Raw genomic sequence first — 21,499 nt, 5'->3', positions numbered from 1 at the left:
GAACCAATGACCTGCCTTTTCAGCTGCCAGTGGACTCGCCTGGCAGCTCCTTTGGGAGGAAGATTGTCTCTTTTCAAAGAAAATTGGGATTTAATCACACAAGACAGATGGGTGCTGGATATCATTCATCACGGGTACAGATTTTATTTCCACACAATGCCCCTTTCAAAGGCATGCCAGATGTTCCTCCTCCACAAAGAAAAGAGGCTCACAAGCAAGTTTCTCAGTTACTCCAGATAGGGGCTATTCAGCCAGTCCCTGTGTCAGAAAGGGGCTTGGATTTTATTCTCGCCTGTTCCTAGTACCAAAGAAGGGGAACACGTGGAGACCAATTTTGGATTTATCTATCCTCAACACTTATCTGGACATTCCCAAGTTCAAGATGTTGACGTTACAGCAACTGTTACCTCTGCTGGGCAAGGATCACTGGATGGTAACTTTGGATCTCAAGGAAGCTTACCTTCATGTGCCCATAAGGCTAAGTTGCAGAAAGTATTTCGCGGTTCGAACTGGAGATTTTCATTATCAGTTCTCTGCATTGCCCTTTGGCTTATCTACTGCCCAGAGTATTCACAAAGGTTCTGGCTCCAGTGATAGCTTACTTCAGGCTTCAAGGCATTCAAATTTATCCTTACTTGGACGACTGCCTGATTCTGGCTCAAGAAAAGGAACACCTTCTACAGCATCTGGAATATGTCATAGCAGTGCTAAGATGCCTAGGGTATTCTGTGAACGAAATAAAGTCCAGTCTAGTACCCTCTCAAGACATGTGCTTTCTGGGTGTGAGACTGAATACAGCAGCCCAGATGGCCTTTCTAACCCCGGACAAACAAAAGAGTCTGTCACTTTACTTCCATCAACTATCTCATCAGTCCGTGCTGACTGCAAGGACAGTCCTTCAAGCATTAGGGTTCATGGCATCTTGTATTCTGGTGCTTCCCAATGCCAAACTGCATATGAGGAAGCTGCAATGGTATCTCAAAATGTATGGACACAGCACTGCCAAGATTTGGACACTGTCATTCAAATAATACCTTGCCTTCAAAAGGAATTCTTGTGGTGGGCTCAGGAATGTCACCTAAACAAGGGACTCTCTGTGACCCGGCCAGAGGCGAGTCAGATTTTAACGACAGATGCCTCGGACACTGCTTGGGAGCTCATCTAAATGGAAAGTGGATACAAGACAAGTGGCCTGCCAGACTACAGCATCTACATATCAACATGAAGGAGATGTTGGCAGTCCAGTTTGCATTGATGGCGTTCAAGGAGTTACTTCTTCCAGGGCAGGTGTTGATTCTGACAGACAACACAACTGTCATGTGGTACATCAACAAGCAAGGGGAACACATTCTTATCCTCTATGCAGGCAAGCAATGATTTTATGGGAGACTGCGTTAAGCCTGCAACTGACTCTTCAGGCAAGGTTTCTGCCAGGAGCACAGAACTCCTAGCAGATGTATTAAGCAGACAAATCATGGATCCCCACGAGTGGAAACTGGATCTTCATGTATTTCAGACATTGACAGTGTCATGGGGAACTCCAGACATAGATCTGTTCGCTTCTCCACTAAACCACCAGCTGCCAAAGTATTGCACAAAGGGGTTTCATCACACAGCTTGGAAAGTGGATGCTCTGTCTTTCAGTTGGAAAAACCTTCATGTCTATGCCTTTCCACCTCTGCCTCTTCTTCCAAAGGTATTACTAAAGGTCAGACAGGACAGGCCAAGGATGATTTTGATAGCTCCAGATTGGCCTCGCAACACTGGTACCCACTTCTAAGGAGTCTTGTAAAGAAGCCTCCATGGCCTTTACCTCTGATTCCTCATCTGTTATCTCAGAAGGACGGTCATCTGCTCAATGTCAAGCTTCAATCTCTTCATCTCACGGCTTGGCATATTCTGTGTTGAAGCATGGTAGGTCTCAGCTTCCTCAACAAGTTTTACATGTGATTATGGAAGCTAGAAGGCCTAGTACTAGGAGAGTGATGAAAAATGGAAGAGATTTTTATTTTGGAGTACAGCAAAGAATTTGGAGATTTCAGAGCCTAATTTGAGTGTGGCTCTTCAATATCTTTCTGAATTATTGGACAAAGGTTTGTCTTTCTCTTCCATAAAGATTCATGCTGCAGCAATTTCAGCTCACTATGATTGTGACCCACCTTTGTTTTCGCATCCTTTGTTCAAGCAGTTTCTTAGAGGGGCAAAGAATATAAGACCCCAGAGCTCCTACTCCTGCTTGGGATCTCAATTTTGTGTTGGAAAAACTTACTCTACAACCTTTTGAGCCTGCAGCTACTGCTGAATTGAAATATTTGTCATGGAAGACTGCTTTTCTGTTGGCTATTACTTCTGCAAGAAGGGTGTCTGAGTTACAGGCCCTTATGGCAGTAGAGCCCTTCTTGATTTTCCATAAGGACAGGGTATCATTACGTACTAATCCTTCCTTTATGCCTAAGGTGGTTTCTAGTGTGGCTTTAAACCAAACTATTCATTTGCCTACGTTTTTTGCAGATCCTCAAAATAAAGGGGAGAAGATTTTGCACACTTTAGATGTACACAGGCAATTGCGTTACTATTTGAGCAGGACTAAAGATTTTAGGCAGTCTCAGCAGTTACTTGTTTCTTTTGCTTTAAGTTCACAGGGCAAGCCTGTGTCAAAACAAACTATTTCTAGGTGGATTGGCTTTTGCATTGCATTTTGTTATTCCCATCATGGCAAAGAGGTTCCAGCTGGGATTAGGCCTCATTCCACTAGGGCTACTGCCACTTCAACAGCATTTCTAAGGGGTGGCAACTAAGGATATTCTGGAGGCAGCTACTTGGAGTTCAGTGCATACTTTCTCTAGGCATTATCACCTGCCTATATACTCTAAGACTAGAGCTGGTTTTGCCACAGCTGTTTTACAAGGCATGTTGTCAGCTCCTGCTACTTTATAATTTGCCAGCCTCCCTTACCTCTGCTTTGGGATTCTACCCAATTGTCAGGACTGCAGCAAGGGAAGACGAAGAACATAGTACAGTTTTGTACCTACCATAAATGTAGATGTTCGAGGATTCCTCCCTCCTTCCCCTCTGTGTTTCAGGGTGGTTGTGTAGGTGAGTTTACATGCTTATATTTTCTGTATATATTTCTGTATATATTGTACATGTTTGTTGGTGCAGGTTGTTTTTGGGACTTGTCTTTTTGGGTCTTCTGACATCTGGGGCAAGAAAAGACTGAGGAAATGACGTCGGTCATGCGCATTAGTACCCTGACGTACTGACGTCAGTCTAAGGCGCCATGACCGACGTCAGCCTTATACTCTGGTATTCGGGCCGACTGGGACGCGGACTATACCCAATTGTCAGGACTGCAGCAAGGGAATCCTCGAACATCTACATTTATGGTAGGTACAAAACTGTACTTTATGAGAGGTACTCAACATGTGTACCTTCAGGACTGCATTCTAGTACCAGGCATATGTACCCCCTTTCCAAAGCATTTATTATGGCTGTATGATATTGTTCTGTAGACAAGTGCAGCTGTTGGTGTTGCTGTATCACAGCTTTGTTCTACTTGGTTCCTTGCTAGAATGCCTTCTTTGTGGAATCCAGATGTCCTTCCCCTGTCTACATGTTCTTTCTTGGTGTTAGCATTTTTCTCCCATATCCTAAAGATATGCTATAGGTAAGTTGTTGATCATCCAAAGTATTTGTGGACATGTACTTTCTGTGTCTATCTTGCAAGATACTGACTTTCCTGTTCATAATTTTTATGTCTACTCCTGATTGCCTGGATAAACCCCATCTCCCTTTTGCCCTTCAGTTAGGAAAATTAATGTTTTCCATTAGTTTCTTTGCTTTGTCATTTGGTCTCTGTGAAGACATCTGTCTTCTGTCAAACTAGGATGGCAGTTTTTTCCCTGCTTTCTGTCTGTGTGTAATGACTTGCATGTGTGATGTACATGTTTGGTGGCCACTAACACAGCAATTGTTAGCCCTTGCGCATGCCAGCACATACTATTTACCTATAAGCAGTGTTACAAAATTGTAGACTTGAATGTCCACTTTTTAAACATGTTTGAGATTTGCATGTACCAGATATAATCATGCATGTCGCAAGTTCTTAAAATTAACACAATTCTTTTTCTCATCCATGGCTCAGTCTAGAATACTGGATCACTCTTAATCACTTTGTTTCCTAAGTTTCTTCCTTTTGTTGTTTTTTTTCCCTCTTTCAGAACATTGAAGATGCACGGTCAGTGAGTACCTCTCATAACTGTAGTATCCATAAAATTCATACATAAGCATACAGACGTACAGTTTCTGTTAACCTTCTAAAAGAATGTCAGTTTTATTTCTGTAGGGTGCATTTTTGTTTGAAAGGTCTATTGTCTGGCACAAGAGGGTGAAGCCCTGATATAACCTGGGTTCAATTAGCAGCCCAGGCAGCAGTGAAACCCACCAAAGAGGGTGGGTGTGAATGGCTAATAGGGTGGGTGTGAATGGCTAATGCTGCCCTTTACATCCAGTGGGGAAGGAGGTGGTCTGGTTTGCTGTAACACTGGCTACCACGGTATAGTGGAATGAGCACCATATGGGCTGACATAAATTGTTGTGTAAGGCTACTACATATAGTAGCCTTGGTAGGTAGAGCATGTATAGGAGTGTGGACATCTCCATGGAAAGGAGAGCTTAGCAGAGCATTGCATAATGATTGTGCCATCCATCTGACTGGGAGAGGGGATTTAAACATCTCCAAAAAGCCCTGCTCGCTGCATGGATGAGTTTTACCTTGGTTGGGTTTGTAACCCTTAAGGGAGAGCAAACAAGCCAGTTAATTGCAGAAGGGCTGATGGTTGGCAGGCAGTGCCGATAAGTGCAAAAAGGATCCTTGAAGTGCAGTAGGATGAAATTTGCAGTAGCTGTTTGTGTAATGAGAGTTGTAATGAATTCTTTAGTTTGGCTGCATCCTGATAAGGACTAAATACCTGAAGATTGCTTCTGTTGCCATTATGTTGGACACTACTTTGATTCAGTACATCACACATGACTCATAATTTAAAGCATTTAGTCATGCACTAATAAAGATTTAGAAGTAAACTGCAAGAGACCTATGGGTGTTTTTTTAGAGAAATTAATTTTTTCTGTTTTTCTCTAGAGTCTAATTACAGCTCATGAACAGTTCAAAGCTACATTGGCAGATGCAGACAGGGAACGAGACGCTATCTTGGGCATTCACAATGAAGCACAGAAAATTGCAAAACACAGTAATATTAAGCTGTCTGGGAACAATCCATACACCTCGGTCACACCCCAGGTCATCAACTCAATGTGGGATAAGGTATGGCACACAGTTTTATATATGAACAAACCATTTAATTTGATTAGTGACAGATGTCTCTGCACTAAATGCAAACTAATAGTGATACAGAAATGTGTACGTGTGTGCATTTTTATCTATGAACTTGTGTAGGAGTTGTGGTGGACCTGTGTAAAAATCAACCTCTAACATGAAATGAGGCTTGGAGAGTGCAGCAGAGCTCATCTGTCTTGTACTAAGTTTTCTAGGAGTTGTGCCAGCGGAATCTGTACTTGTTTGGTATCCATACTGTCCCTTTTTGTAAGAAACTTACTAATGCAATGGTCGGCTTGCGTATGGGTTCCCCTGATAATTGAGAATCATCCTTCGCCAAAGGAACTGATGTGCTTTTGGGGTTGGAAAAATAAACTGGATAAGCCATATTCAGTTCTTGGGATTGATGAATTGTGGGTATTGAAGCACAAGTATTGTACTTTTTGTCAGTCACCGTTTGGACAGATTGAGATTCTTTGGCCTTGTGAGCACAGTTTAAAGTGAAAAGCTGTTAATCAGTGGGAACTGTGCAGGATGAGTGATAAGGTACCCCACAGAAGTTAACTTACCTTTTTGAGCACGTGATCATAGTGGTAAAATGGGTTTAAGAAGGGTGTAAGATGCAAATGGAGTTTAGTAAGCAAGATGCATACTGACAAATGCTGAAAGAGGGAAGAGCATCAGACACACCCACACTCTGCCTTTCTTAATGTTTGCAGCATAAATGATGCTGATACTACACTTGTGTGTTTTGGCACCTTTCAAATGTCAACCATTCAATGAATTCTCTGGAGTATAGTATCAGCATAAATGATGTTGATACTACACTCCAGAGAATTCATTGAATGGTTGACATTTGAAAGGTGCCAAAACACACAAGTTAAAATAAAAAATCACGGGTACCAGATATCTAGGACATAAACCACGATTAAACAAAATGAAGCTTGAAATTTGTTAATGGCACTAAAACATGTTTTGCAGTGGTGGGTTATTACTGCCTGTGTATCTCTCCCCCACCCAAAAAAAAAAAACTTTGGGACTTCCTTCATTCTGCTACTTGTACATGTGTGTTTGCACATAAAAAGGATTTTTACGGGTCGTGCAGCAAAAAATAAATTATGGCAGGACAAATGTGAAACGGACATGGAACACGTTACTGTAGAGTCAATAGTAGTCAGTTATATCCAAACGGTGAACTTAAAATCAAGTTTGCAAAGACATAACTAACATTTAAATTAAGTTTAAAAAATGGAAAAAGGTTATTAAAACGGAGTGGGGGGGGACAGCAGTGTCTCAAACATCACTTCAATACTGGGTAATGCCCTTGTGTGCTGTGACAGATTCTGCTGTATGTCTGTACTGTGGTGTGTCCCCTATGGGCAAATCCCCACTAAGTCTATATAGAAAAGTCATTGATAAAATAAAACCAGTGGGAGTGAGCGTTGATTCAGACTTCTATTTCAACAACCAATAATTCTTCCCTGAAGCTTGAAATGAGTGAGTTCTATTTCAACTTCAACCAAAAAGGACCAACTTGAATTCACCAAAGGCACGAAAAAAAGTGAAATTCAGGATTTTATTATAGTAGTAGTTGAGCGCTTTCGGCAAGAACAATGCAAGCCTTCCTCAGAACAAATTCAGAACAGTCGTGTGACCACACTTTAAGTACCCACACATTAGCAATTAGAGCCATACCTCATATAAAAAACATTTTCAACAAAATTTAAAACGCCTTCAATAAAACATTACTATTAAAACTATCTATCATACCTTCTTAGTTTCAGTACACTAGAAATTGAGACCACATCATTTAGTCCAGGAGATATCGATGCATTTAAATACAATATCCACCATAATTCACGTAAGAATTTCCATGGTCCTCCCCTAGGATTAATCCGCAGTTGTTCTAAGACTACAAACTTAAATTTATGTTCAGGATATTCCTTTATATGCTTAGCCACTGCACTAGCATCTTTTCCTATCCGAATGTCATTAGTGTGCTCATATATACGTTTGAGCTTTTGCTCCGTTTTCCCTATATAATATGCTGCACAAAGGCAGCACTTAGCATATACCACACCTTCTGTCTGACATGAATATCATCCAGATATATGGATATTTTTAGTTCCAGTATTTACATATTCACACTCCTTAATATGTGGACATTGAGAACACATTACATTTTTGCATCTTGTGTCCTGTAACTACCTGTTGATGGGATACACCATCACACCAGTCCTTTAAATTACTACCACATCTAAAAAACTATTTATTGAAAGTGTTTTAAATTTTGTTGAAAATGTTTATTGTATACGATGTATGGTTCTTTAATTGCTAATGTGCGAGTACTTAGTGTGTTCATATGACTGAATTTGTTCTGAGGAAGGCTTTCATTGTTTTTGCTGAAAGCGCTTAATTACTAAAGTCCTGAATTTGAGTGAACTTTTTTCGTGCCCTTGGTTATTTCTATTTCAAGCCAAATTGGTTCAAGAAAGATAGTAATCATTGCATAATGGGTCTCTAGTGCTGTTAAGTCTGGGAGTATCTTTAAGATGAAAGTTGTATGTATTAGCATAGGTAACGGTCTGTAGCCATTTGTGCAGGAGTCTAAAAATCTGTAGGTAACTGTCCTATCCTCTTATCCGATGGAGAAAATTAAAAGGTGGTGGTGGTTGATGTGGTGTTTTCCCAGAACCTTATACATTGGCTTTATAAAATAAAAACGAGTATGTGAGCCATAAAAGGGTAATTTCCAAATAATAAGAAAGACCAACACACGGGTATGTTTGCTAGAGTATGTGAAAAAATAAATTGAAATAGTTTTAGGGTTACTAACTGGTTTAAAAAAATATAGTAAATTTGAGCAGAACTCTGACTTGGCTGCAGTAGATAGCCCCAGAGCAAGGCCAGACCATGACTAGGAAATAGGAATAGGTCTGAAAATGAGTATATAAAGTGCCATATGTGAAAAGCTTGTGGAAAATGTCACACTGTGAACGCTGGTGGTCTGTCATTGTAGGCCGGTGTCCTAACTCTAGTCTAGAAAGAATAGGTGCAGTCTCTGTAAAATAAGGTGAAAGGCAGTAGTGTAAAGGAGGAGATGAGTTTCCCATATTAGTAATATCCACCCCCGAGATGAGAAAAACTCCAGTCAAGGCAATTGTAAACAAGGCAAATTCTATGTAATTGACTGTGTATTTGTATTAACACTAGTTAAATACCACAAAGTTTGGTTTTCACCAAGGTTCCCCATAGCTTTTTGTTCCTTTAATCTTGCATACAAGATGGTTGACAGTGCGGCCACTATCCCATTCTTTCCTAGGACAGCATGTTGATATGAGATAGATGTACTTAACCTCCATGACTGTTCAGATTGAACAGTTAGGCTGCCACAATGTGTATAACAAGGCTGGAGAATTTATGTAAAAACTGGATTTATTGTTCAGTTGAAAGTGCAAACACTGAAACATTGCTGACTTCTTTAAATTGACGCCCATGGTCATACCATTGGCAGTGTCCACATGGAGTTGTATGCCATCAGTCTAAATGTAATTTTTATACATGTTTTTTTTTTTAGAAATAAGCAAGGAATTATCCTTTCTTCCCTAATGGTACTAGTTTTATTCCTTTATATACTCTTAGCTCCAAATCCTTGCCAGTCTGTTACCTTGGTTAACACACTGCAATGTATTGAAGTTCTACACTGCTACTGAAATATGAACTGTTGTAATCTTTTTTAATCCAGTGTACCTCGTGTAAATGCACATTATTTTTCTTGTACAGTGTTGAATTGTAACTGTTGGAGCTCCCCCCCCCCGGGCCTCGACGGCAAAGGGATGTTATGCCCAGTTGGACTTTCCCAGTTGTTAAATACAATACATTTTAAGCATGTTAGAGTTTCTAAGGTATGCTACTTTACTGTCACCAATCTTGTTTGCGGTCTGATTTGCAGCCCACGCCTTACCTGAAAAGGGTCCTTGGACTGGTACCCTTAGCTTGTTACAAGTCATGAATTAAGTAATAAATGGCAAGTATGGCAAGTATTGTTATGGAAATGTAAGGAAAATAGAGTTTGAAGCAATGGTTGTCACCTTCTACAAAGTTTGAATATTTTAGGCATTATGTAAGCTATAAAGCCCTATGCGTTCTCCATACAACATAACAGTTAAGATAGGAGTATTACTGTGCTTTTAATAACATGTACACCTTAACCATTTAAGTATTTCTGTGATTCAAGATGGATATGGCAATATCTTTGGTATTCTTAAGGAATTGTTTTTTGCCAGTGAGGTACATAACTGTAAATTTTCTGTTAACTTTGTGAATAAATTTGAAAAAAAAAAAACTATTCTTTTACAATAAGTCAATGCAGTCAGTTTTTGTCAGTTTACTAGTATAGCATGTAGAATATCTGCAGTTTGGGAGTGAACAATTTCCTGAAATCGGAATCAAACTCTGGCATATACTTTTAAAAAAAAAATTGCTTTTGGGGGAGGTGGCAGTAAATGGAATGTACTCCTGTTTTTGATTAAGGAGAAGCAACAGCAGTAATATTTACTAAGTTACCTGGACAGCCGTGTTAAGATGTGTTTGACAGACTTGGGTGAAAGTCTTCTGTGTGATTTTCTGACTAATGGCTAACAACCTCTCCAGTGGTAATGCATTCAACACTAGCAGTTGTATTTTTCTGTCTTCCTTTAATAAAGTTTTTATGATGCTTTACATTAATAGGAAAAGTCATTAATTTATGTAAATGACTGAAAATGACTTGTACACTTGGATGTCTAATAGAAATCAGAAAGGTACTCTGGTGCTAATGAGTTAACAGATTTTGCAAGTTGATCACTAGTGTCTCGTCTTGGTGTTGTAAAATGTACTGATGAACATTTTAGCTGTGTTCTTTGGACAAAAATACATATTGTACTCCCAAGCAGACCTACTGTTTTCTTCATACTTTTGATTTACAACATTTTTTGGAGGAGTTATAGCTCCATTCCATACAACAGCATTGTTGATGGTTACAAATTACAAGTGGTTCACTTGTAGTGCCTTCTGTATTTTAGGTTCAGCAGTTGGTGCCAAAGAGAGACCAGGCTTTGCAAGATGAACTAAACAAACAACAGTCTAATGAGCATCTGCGTCGACAGTTTGCGTCCCAAGCAAATGTTGTTGGACCCTGGATACAAAACAAAATGCAGGTAAGAGTACTTTTATTGGGGTTTGGGGAGATTTATTTGGGGGGGGCAGCTTTGAATCTGAGACATGTTAAGTGTCTGGTTAGTGCTTAATAAAAATTTTCCGTTTTAACAGAAATGCATCGAGTATTATAAAACTTATTGCATTCTTTAAACATCATGCATGTATTGTGTATATTTTCAGTTGATGTAAGTGAATTGTAGGATACTCGTTTCTGTTGCTTTGATACATTTTCTCGATTTATTGCTTTACTTTTTAGGAAATCGGTCGCATTTCAATTGAGATGCATGGCACTTTAGAGGATCAGCTTAACAACCTGAGGCAGTATGAGCAGAGCATCGTCAACTACAAGTCCAATATTGATACACTTGAGCAGCAGCACCAGCTCATCCAGGAGGCCCTCATTTTTGACAATGTGCACACCAACTACACAATGGAGGTAACACTTGCTGTTTTAGGGAGAGGGTGGGAAGATAAGTAAAGGATTAGAGTGATGCAGCAGAAACCAGAAACATACTTGAGTGGAAGGGATAACCTATTCTACTTTTTGAATTAAGATAACTACAGGTGAGGTAGGGAAGCAGCAGTTTGTGTCTTGGGTTCCATTTCAGTTCTGGTGGTGCCAGATTAGAGTGGTGTTGCCTGTAACCCTTTACTGTCCATTTATGAATTGTGTACTAAAGTACATTATGGAATGCCTATTACTTGTGCTACAAATTGAGAAGACTTGACTACATCTGACATGAACTGAGTTTGGAGGTGGTGATAACTTCTGTACTTTTTCTCCCCGCATTGTTTATGTTCAGCAAAGTATCGCATTATTGTTCTGTGCAAATTTTTAAATTTGCCATTCTCTTGCTGAAAATGTAATTATATTTCAACGCAAGTGAAACTTTCTGAATGCCATGGTGATTATGCAAATATCTGCTAACAGTTTAATGGATTGTACTTCGTCTCTTGTACCAAAGCATGTAACACATGTATGATGCACTTGGAGCCGTTTTGAAAGGTTGTAAAATTGATGCCAAGGTACAGTATTCTTGCAGGTGTGCTGATAAATGCAAGAAGGTGAGTTGTAATGTGAAACAGTGGAATTTTTGTATGATAGACCCAGGATGTGTTTCCTCTTTTGAGATGGTTTTTATTTTAAGCAAAACTTTTGTGATATGCCATTTAGTAGAAATTCATCTTTTCTCTTATGCGACATTTAAGGATGTCTTATCACAGCCTCCTCTGTTTTAACTTTATCAATTTAAGTTGCTAAAGTTCCTCAATCTCTTGCTGTCTTCCAAAGTGTAAAGGAGATCTCAAAGACCAACTCAATCATACTACTAAAACTACCCCACAATTACTCTTTTATAACAATCTTCTCTTCCCTTAACTTGTCCACTAATTGTATTAACTTTTGACTTGGGCAATTTCTACATCCTAATAATTTTTTTGATGATGAAAAAATGTCCATAGTAGGCAAACACTATGCATTAAGCATCTCACCCTCCCACATTTCTGGGAGAAATACTTTGGAGTTTAGTGTAGCATCTTGCCTGTCAGGTCCTCTAAACTCTTGCACTTCCATTTTCAAAGCCCAGTTTTTCACATGACCAAAGGATATGCTCTAAGGGTGTACTGAAGTCCAACTTGCATTGCCAGCATGTCTGGTAAGCTGTTCAACAAAAATAAACTTGTGCTGACTTTTCCAGGTGAATATTTTGAGTATGTTCACCATACTCACTGCTGCAATAGTTTTTATTGCATGTATGCTAGGGATATAACATCCGTACTTCCAAAAGCCATGGCTCCTTCTGTATGCATCCAGCCTGCTGGTTGCATATGCTGTTAAATGTTGAATGTCAGCAGCCTGGGTGCCAGAAGCTGTAGTTTTTTTTTACATCCATTTGGGAGTGCAAAGCTTGCAAGCTTCAGAGGATCTGTAGTTGGATTAGTCATTTACTGCAGGTCAGGTTTCTGGGAAGCCTTTTACAATCTTATTTTTTCAGACACATATACTGATGTCTGAGAAACTTAATATTTTATGGTTGTGTTTATCGGATTGTCAGACTAGCTGATCTGACAGACCATTTTACCTTTAACTTTTACTGTGTGTGCTTATTTTAACTACTTTTGTGAGAAAACTTGTGTATTTTGTGGCGCTGTTTTTTTTATTGGGGCAAGTGTTTGGGAGAATCAGTGTGCACTTTGCTTGTGAGCACTTTTTGACATGTCTCATTGACTCAATGTGCTAGCAAAGAATCAGTCCTGTTTGCGGCAGAACCATGGAAAAGCATACTGGTTTTATAGTTTTACCTTTCTGTAGTCCCAAGATGATGACTTGCATGGAGGCCTTGTTTACCATAGGCTCTGTCTGTGCCTCAGCTGCTTGTGGGCAACCCTGCTGTGTAGCCATTAATGATTCCTCTGACTTTATCCAGGTCCCTCAGGTGTAGCTTCAGCTCTCATGAACCTGGAGTCAGCCACACTTTCTGCAGCTGTTCAGTTAAGGTATGTATCAGAGCGCCACTGTTGGCCTTGGAGGGGAGAGTGCATCCCCTGCATAGCTTGGCTTGAGGGACCTGGTCCAAGGAATGAAGTGCAATCTAGGAGTCTGTCCCTTTTCTAAGAATGCGCCTAAAATGCAAAATGTAGACATTTATCTTCCCCAAACTTTCTGTTAATAAGGAAGTGTGTATTGGATTTAAAGCCTGCAGAGTGTGACTGCAATTTTGTAGAAAGACTGATGTTCTTCGTTTTCCATTGCTGCAGTCCTGACTATCGGGTATAGTCCGCGTCCAGTCGGCCCGAATACCAGAGTATAAGGCTGATGTCGGTCATGTCGCCTTAGACTGACGTCAGTACGTCAGGGTACTAATGCGCATGACCGACGTCATATCCTCAGTCTTTTTTGCCGCATGGTCCGATGCAGAAGCAGTTTTGCGAGTGCAGGTTGGCGTTCTGAGATATTTCCGAAACCGGAGTTTCAGACCGAATCAGAGTTGGCTAAGTACCCCGTTGGGGAACATTTTGGTTTTTTCTTGCCTCAGTATTTAACCGGATGTCAGAAAAAGTGAATAACTGTATTTCTTGTGGGAAACAGATACCGCATAAGGATTTCCATACTTTGTGTATACCTTGTTTAGGGCCTGAGCACGACGTTGTTGGTTGCCGCTCTTGTGCTAGGTTTAACAAACGCACTATTAAGAGGAGGTTAGACTGTGCCAGGTTAGTGTTTGGGAAACGTTGCAATTATAAAATGCCGTCGGATGCTCCGACGCCCGCTTCGGCCAAGAAGCGCAAGGACAAAACAGCGAAGCCTAGGGTTGAAGAACCGGCAGTCCCAGACGTCGGTTCTTTAGGAGGCTCAGTGGAGCCAGAGGTTTTGCCAGGAGTTTCTATGGAGTCTCCGGCAGAAACTTTACTGTTACAGGATGTACCATCTCAGGAGACAGGCCAGGCTGAGGGGGCTTCTCAGGTAACTATTCTTCCCTCTCTTCCCAAAGTAGTTAGAGCCTCTCCTTCTGTTGCTAAACCTTCTTTTAGAGGTAGGCCAAGTTCAGCTTCAGTAGGGGCTTCTCCTAGCTTTTCGGGTTCTGTACCTAAGAAACATATGCTTAAAATGGCAGAAGATTTGATTACTATGATTAGAGGTTCTATGGGCCCTCCTGATAAGAGGCCTAGGGTGGAACCAGAGTTTGCCAGTTTTGAACAGGGTTCAGAGGCTTCTGAGTCTTCTGCGGAAGATTTGCAGGAGTATCCTCCTTATTCTGATTCTGATATGGATGATGCCACTCCTTCGGCTTCTCCTCCTGAGGATTTTTCATTTTCAGAGACTCTGCATTCCATGAGGGAGCACTTTAAATGGGAAGGCCAGGATTACTCTGATTCCAGGAAGAGGCTTAGGGAATTCTTGTTTTACCCCAGCATAGGCCCTTAGCTATACCTCCTGTGTTGCCTGTGGTAGAAGATGTTTTTGCAGAAGCTTCCCTGAACCCTGATTCTTTGCCTCCTGCTCCTGTTAAACCTGATAGGTACTATAGGGTGCCCGAAGCTCATAAGTATTTGTTTAGGAGTCCTAGGGCGGACCCAGAAACTGTTTCTCAGGGGCCTAAAGGTGTTAAAGCCTCTGTGGTTAAAAATCCTGTTCCCACTGACAAAGAGGCGAGGGCTTTGGATAGGTGGGGTAAGAAACTGTATACTTCTTCCACTCTAGCCATGAGAGCGTTGAATTGTCAGTTTCACATGCTGAAATATCAAAATTATCTCCTTTCACAATTGAAATCTAAGGTGGATGCTTTGGCGGAAGGTATTGAGTGTAAAGAGTTGCTGGATTTGGTTTATGTGTCTGAACAAGTGGGCAAGCATTCTTTGCAATGTGGCTTTGATGCTGTGCAGGCCTCCTCGAGGGTGGCTGCCACTAGTTCTGTTCTTCGCAGGCATGCCTGGTTGAGGGATCAGAATTTAGCTGAGCATGTTAAGACAAGGATTTTGGATGCACCTTTACAGTCTGATGTGTTGTTTGGTTCACCTGTGGAAGCAGTTTTAAAGAAAATGGAGGACAAAGCTAAGTCTATGCAAACTGTTAAGGATTTTTTGCAGGTACAGCCACGGAAGTTTAGTAGAAATTGGCCTGCTAAGGGGTGGACATATCCTGCTTATGACTCCCAGTCTAGGGGTAGGTCTAGACGTGGTAGGGGCAGGGCTCATGGTTCTTTTAGGCCTAGAACAGGGAGTTCACCTGCTCAGACTTCTGGTGAGGGCAGGGGTCAGTCCTTTCGTAAACGGACCCAATGACCTGCCTTTTCAGCTGCCAGTAGATTCTCGTCTGGCAGCTCCTTTAGGAGGACGGCTGTCTCTTTTCAAAGAAAATTGGGATTTAATTACTCAAGACAGATGGGTGTTGGACATCATTCACCACGGTTACAGGTTTTATTTCCATACAATGCCCCCTTTCCATGGCATGCCAGACGTTCCTCCTCCACAAAGAAAAGAGGCTCACAAGCAAGTTTCTCAGTTACTCCAAATGGGGGCCATTCAGCCAGTCCCGGTATCAGAAAGGGGCCTGGGATTTTATTCCCGCATGTTCCTAGTACCAAAGAAGGGGAACACGTGGAGACCAATTTTGGATTTATCTCTCCTCAACACTTATCTGGACATTCCCAAGTTCAAGATGTTGACGTTACAACAGCTTTTACCTCTGCTGGGCAAAGATCACTGGATGGTAACTTTAGATCTCAAGGAAGCTTACCTTCATGTGCCTGTCAGGCTAAGTTGCAGGAAGTATCTGCGGTTTCGAGCTGGAGATTCTCATTATCAGTTCTCTGCATTGCCCTTTGGCTTATCTACTGCCCAGAGTATTCACAAAGATTCTGGCTCCAGTGATAGCTTACTTCAGGCTACAAGGAATTCAAATCTATCCTTACTTAGACGACTGCCTGATTTTGGCTCAAGAAAAGGAAGACCTTCTACAGCATCTGGAATATGTTATAGCAGTGCTAAGATGCCTAGGGTATTCTGTGAACGAAATAAAGTCCAGTCTAGTACCCTCTCAAGACATGTGCTTTCTGGGTGTGAGACTGAATACAGCAGCCCAGATGGCCTTTTTAACCCCGGACAAACAAATGAGTCTATCACTTTACTTCCATCAACTATCTCATCAGTCCGTGCTGACTGCAGGGACAGTCCTTCAAGCATTAGGGTTCATGGCATCTTGTATTCTGGTGCTTCCCAATGCCAAACTGCATATGAGGAAGTTACAATGGTATCTCAAAATGTATGGACACAGCACTGCCAGGATTTGGACACTGTCATTCACATAATACCTTGCCTTCAAAGAGAATTTTTGTGGTGGGCTCAGGAATGTCACCTAAACAAGGGACTCTCTGTGACCCGGCCAGAGGCAAGTCAGATTTTAACGACAGATGCCTCGGACATTGCTTGGGGAGCTCATCTAAACGGACAGTGGATACAAGACAAGTGGCCTGCCAGACTACAGCATCTACATATCAACATGAAGGAGATGTTAGCAGTCCAGTTCGCATTACTGGCTTTCAAGGAGTTACTTCTTCCAGGACAGGTGTTGATTCTAACAGACAACACAACTGTCATGTGGTACATCAACAAGCAAGGGGGAACACATTCTTATCCTTTATGCAGGCAAGCAATGATTTTATGGGAGACTGCGCTAAGCTTGCAACTAACTCTTCAGGCAAGGTTTCTGCCAGGAGCACAGAACTCCTTAGCAGATGTGTTAAGCAGACAAATCATGGATCCCCACGAGTGGAAACTGGATCTTCATGTATTTCAGAAATTGACAGTGTCATGGGGAACTCCAGACATAGATCTGTTCGCTTCTCCACTAAACCACCAGCTGCCAAAGTATTGCACAAAGGGGTTTCATCACACAGCTTGGAAAGTGGATGCTCTGTCTTTCAGTTGGGAAAACCTTCATGTGTATGCCTTTCCACCTCTGCCTCTTCTTCCAAAGGTACTATTAAAGGTCAGACAAGACAGGCCAAGGATGATTTTGATAGCTCCAGATTGGCCTCGGCAACACTGGTACCCACTACTACGGAGTCTGGTAAAGAAGCCTCCATGGCCTTTACCTCTGATTCCTCATCTGTTATCTCAGAAGGACGGTCATCTGCTCAATGTCAAGCTTCACTCTCCATCTAACAGCCTGGCATATTCTGTGTTGAAACGCAGCAGGTCTCAACTTCCTCAACAAGTTTTAAATGTGATTATGGAAGCAAGATGACCTAGTACAAGGAAAGTGTACGCAGCAAAATGGAAGAGATTTTTATTTTGGAGTACAGCGAAGAATTTGGAGATTTCTGAGCCTAATTTGAGTGTGGCTCTTCAATATCTTACTGAGTTATTGGACAAAGGGTTGTCCTTCTCTTCTATTAAGATTCATGCTGCAGCAATTTCAGCTCACTATGATTGTGACCCGCCTTTGTTTTCGCATCCTTTGTTCAAGCAGTTTCTTAGAGGGGAAAAATATAAGACCCCCACGTAGAGCTCCTACTCCTGCTTGGGATCTCAATTATGTGTTGGAAAAACTTACTCTACAACCTTTTGAGCCTGCGGCTACTGCTGAATTGAAATACTTGTCATGGAAGACTGCTTTTCTGTTGGCTATTACTTCTGCAAGGAGGGTGTCTGAGTTGCAGGCCCTTATGGCAGTAGAGCCCTTTTGGTTTTCCATAAGGATAGGGTATCATTACGTACTAATCCTTCCTTTATGCCTAAGGTGGTTTCTAGTGTGGCTTTAAACCAAACTATTCATTTGCCTACTTTTATGCAGACCCTCAAAATAAAGGGGAAAAGATTTTGCACACTTTAGATGTACACAGGCAACTGCGTTATTATTTAAGCAGGACTAAGGATTTTAGGCAGTCTCAGCAGTTGTTTGTTTCTTTTGCTTTGAATTCACAGGGCAAGCCTGTGTCAAAACAAACTATTTCTAGGTGGATTGGCTTTTGCATTGCATTTTGTTATTCCCATCATGGCAAGGAGATTCCAGCTGGGATTAGGCCTCATTCCACTAGGGCTACGCCACTTCAACAGCATTTCTAAGGGGTGGCAACTAAGGATATTTTGGAAGCAGCTACTTGGAGTTCTGTGCATACTTTCTCTAAGCATTATCACCTTCCTATCTACTCTAAGTCTAGGGCTGGTTTTGCCACAGCTGTTTTGCAAGGCATGTTGTCAGCTCCTCCTTCTTTATGATTTGCCAGCCTCCCTTACCTCTGCTTTGGGATTCTACCCAATAGTCAGGACTGCAGCAGTGGAAAGCGAAGAACATAGTACAGTTTTGTACCTACCATAAATGTAGATGTTCGAGGATTCCATTGCTGCAGTCCAATTTACCCCTCCTTCCCCTCTGTGTTTAGGGGTGGTTATGTAGGTGAGTTTACATGCTTCTATTTTTGTATATATTCTTGTATATATTGTACGTGTTTTTGGTGCAGGTATTTTGGGCCTTGTCTTTTTAGGGTCTTCTGACATCTGGGGCAAGAAAAGACTGAGGATATGACGTCGGTCATGCGCATTAGTACCCTGACGTACTGACGTCAGTCTAAGGCGACATGACCGACGTCAGCCTTATACTCTGGTATTCGGGCCGACTGGACGCGGACTATACCCGATAGTCAGGACTGCAGCAATGGAATCCTCGAACATCTACATTTATGGTAGGTACAAAACTGTACTTTCCCTCAATTTGAAGATTCCCCACTGCTGTGATGAATGAAATAGGGATAAGGGCATTTTAACTTTTCTTCCAAGTATCTGATTCTGACTTTTGAGGTGAAGTGCTCCAGAGTCTCTTGTTGAGGAATTTTCTTTTTCCGAACATACTTCTGTGGTAAGATGTTTCAGTGGGAGCAGTCTAATATTCCGCCATCTTTAAAGAAATGCTCTGAATTATTACAAGCTGAATTTCCACAGCTTTGCTGCTATTCCTCCCTTTTACCAGATGTTCATTGTGCATACAGCTGCAGTAATCAGATGGGTTTTCTGCCGTCAGGCGGGTCCTCGGTCGGCCGAATTCCAAAGTCTAGGTCCGGCGTCTGTTGTCGCTTTCTTTCCTGACGTCAGAGCGACAGGGGTATATAAGACAGCCGACGCCATATTCTTCAGTCTTTTTTGCCGCGCGGTGCCCGAAGCAGAAGCAGTTCGCAAGTGCCGGTCGGCCAGCTCCTGAAATTACGAATAATTGGAAACCAAAGTCTTCTTTAAAGCTAAGTACCCCGTTGGGGAAACTTTTCTTGCCTCAGACAGATGTCAGACAAAGTTAACAATTGTATTTCTTGTGGGAAGCAAATACCACATAAGGATTTCCATTCCCTCTGCATACCTTGTTTAGGCCCAGACCACGACATCTCGGCCTGTCGCTTTTGCGCTACTTTCAATAAACGCACTATTAAGCGTCGGGCGGAGTTCGCCCAGCACTTTTTTGGTAAAGCCTTTGATTATAAAATGTCGTCTGATACTCTGACTACCGTTTTGTCCAAAAAACGCAAGGACAAAGACCGACACGCGAGGCCCGTGGTCTCCACCGACACCACGCCAAAACCGGCTACACGTGGTCCGGTTCTCAGCGAGGCGCCTACGCAGCCCCTGACTACCGACGACACTTTTGGCGGTGTCCTCTGTAACCGAGACCGCAGGTACCTCTGCCCATACCCAGACTACAACCACCGAAGCCGCTGTGAGTGTTGAGCCTCCTAATGTGGATAGGTCCACTTCCACCCATGGTGTCTTTAGACCCTCATCTTCCTTCTCCATTAAGGCCTTTACTAAGTCCAAATCAGCCATGCATCCCCAAGAGGCCTGTTGCACAGGGCCCATCTCCAGGACCCATGCCTAAAAAGCAGATGCTAAAAATGGCTGAGGATTTAATTACTCTTATCAGGGGTTCTCAGCCCCCTCCAGACAAGAGACCCAGAGTGGAGGAAGCTTCTCCCTCTTCTGACCAGGATTCCATTTTTTCAGAACATTCTGATGAAGAGGAACACTCGTACTCCCCTTTTGAAGATTCAGATGCTGAGCAGTCCATTCCTTCTGTATCTCCCCCAGAGGATTTTTCTTTTGGGGAAACCTGGCACACCTTGAAGGAACACTTCCATTGGGAAGGCCAAGACTTTTCTGATTCCAAGAAAAGACTTAGGGAATTTCTTTTGTTACCTCAGCACAGACCTCTGGCGATACCTCCTGTCTTGGACATACTTGATGATGTTTACTCGGAGGCTTGCCTAAATAAGGATTCCCTGCCTCCTGCCCCAGTCAAGCCTGATAGGTACTACAGAGTTCCTAACTCTCACCAATTTCTTTACAAAAGCCATAATGCTGACCCTGAAACCATTTCTCAAGGCCCCAAGGGAATGAAGGCTTCTACTGCTAAGAATCCACTACCTTCCGAAAGGAGTCTAGATCCTTAGAAAGGTGGGGGGAAAAGGTATATATCTCGGCCACCCTAGCCATGAGGGCCTTAAATTGTCAATTCCATATGCTTAAATATCAGCAGTTTCTGTTATCACAGTTAAGAAATAAAATGTCTCAACCTGAACAACCAGATTTGAAGGAGTTGCAGGATATGATGCATAGTGCAGAACAAGTGGGTAAACACACCTTACAATGTGGCTATGATACCCTAGAGGCCTCAAGTAGAGCTGCTGTGACAGGATCAGTCATTCGTAGACATGCCTGGCTTAGGGAACAAACTTTGCCTGATCATGTTAAAGCTAAGCTACTAGATGCTCCTTTACAAAAGGATGTACTATTTGGTACTAATGCTGAGGACGGAAAATGGAAGAAAAAGCTAAATCTATGCAAAATGTCAAAGCTTTTCTACAGGTTCAACCACCACGTTTTAGCAGAAATTGGCCTTCAAAGAACTGGTCCTTTCCAGCCACGGACAAGCCACAAAGAGGTAGATACAGGCGCAGAAGTGGCAGAGGACAACCTCAAGGATCATATAGAGGCAGACAATGGCAAACTCCAGCACCAAGAGGTGGCGAGGACAGTGCACAGCAATACAGGAAACAAACCCAATGACTTCCCCCTTTTCATACCAAGCAAGTGTCAGCTGACAGCACCCTTGGGAGGAAAGCTGGCATTATTTACAAGAAATTGGCATATCACAACAGACAAATGGATCCTGGACATTCTAAACAGAGGCTACAGATTTAATTTTCACACTCTTCCAAAAATGAGAGGCATGCCGAACCTGCCACACAATCAAAGGGCAGAGGCTCAAATACAAATTTCAAAGCTTATGGCCATGAAAGCTATTCAAGAGGTACCTACTCACGAACAAGGTCAAGGTTTTTATTCCTGACTTTTTCTGGTACCAAGGAAAGGAGCCGACTGGAGACCCATTTTGGACTTATCCATCCTAAACACATTTCTACTCGTACCAAAATTCTAGATGCTCACATTACAGCAGCTTCTTCCCATGCTGGGCAAGGAGTT

At 42.0% G+C, this 21,499-nt stretch overlaps 1 protein-coding gene across 2 annotated transcripts in view; it reads left to right on the top strand.

Moving 5' to 3' along the window:
• The window catches only part of LOC122788278 (alpha-actinin-4), a 1,502,973-nt gene that overhangs the window by 1,143,025 nt on the left and 338,449 nt on the right, over positions 1-21,499 (top strand). For both annotated transcript variants that reach the window (XM_044055436.1, XM_044055378.1), the window contains exons 15-17: positions 5,141-5,323; positions 10,399-10,533; positions 10,791-10,970. In XM_044055436.1, coding sequence (XP_043911371.1) covers positions 5,141-5,323; positions 10,399-10,533; positions 10,791-10,970 — 498 coding nt within the window. The remainder of the gene's footprint in view (positions 1-5,140; positions 5,324-10,398; positions 10,534-10,790; positions 10,971-21,499) is intronic.

This window comes from Protopterus annectens, chromosome 1.part0 (genome assembly GCF_019279795.1).
Source record: "Protopterus annectens isolate FY-2018-M chromosome 1.part0, PAN1.0, whole genome shotgun sequence".
Classification (NCBI taxonomy): Eukaryota; Metazoa; Chordata; order Ceratodontiformes; family Protopteridae; genus Protopterus; species Protopterus annectens.
This window is presented reverse-complemented; position numbering and strand designations above follow the sequence as displayed.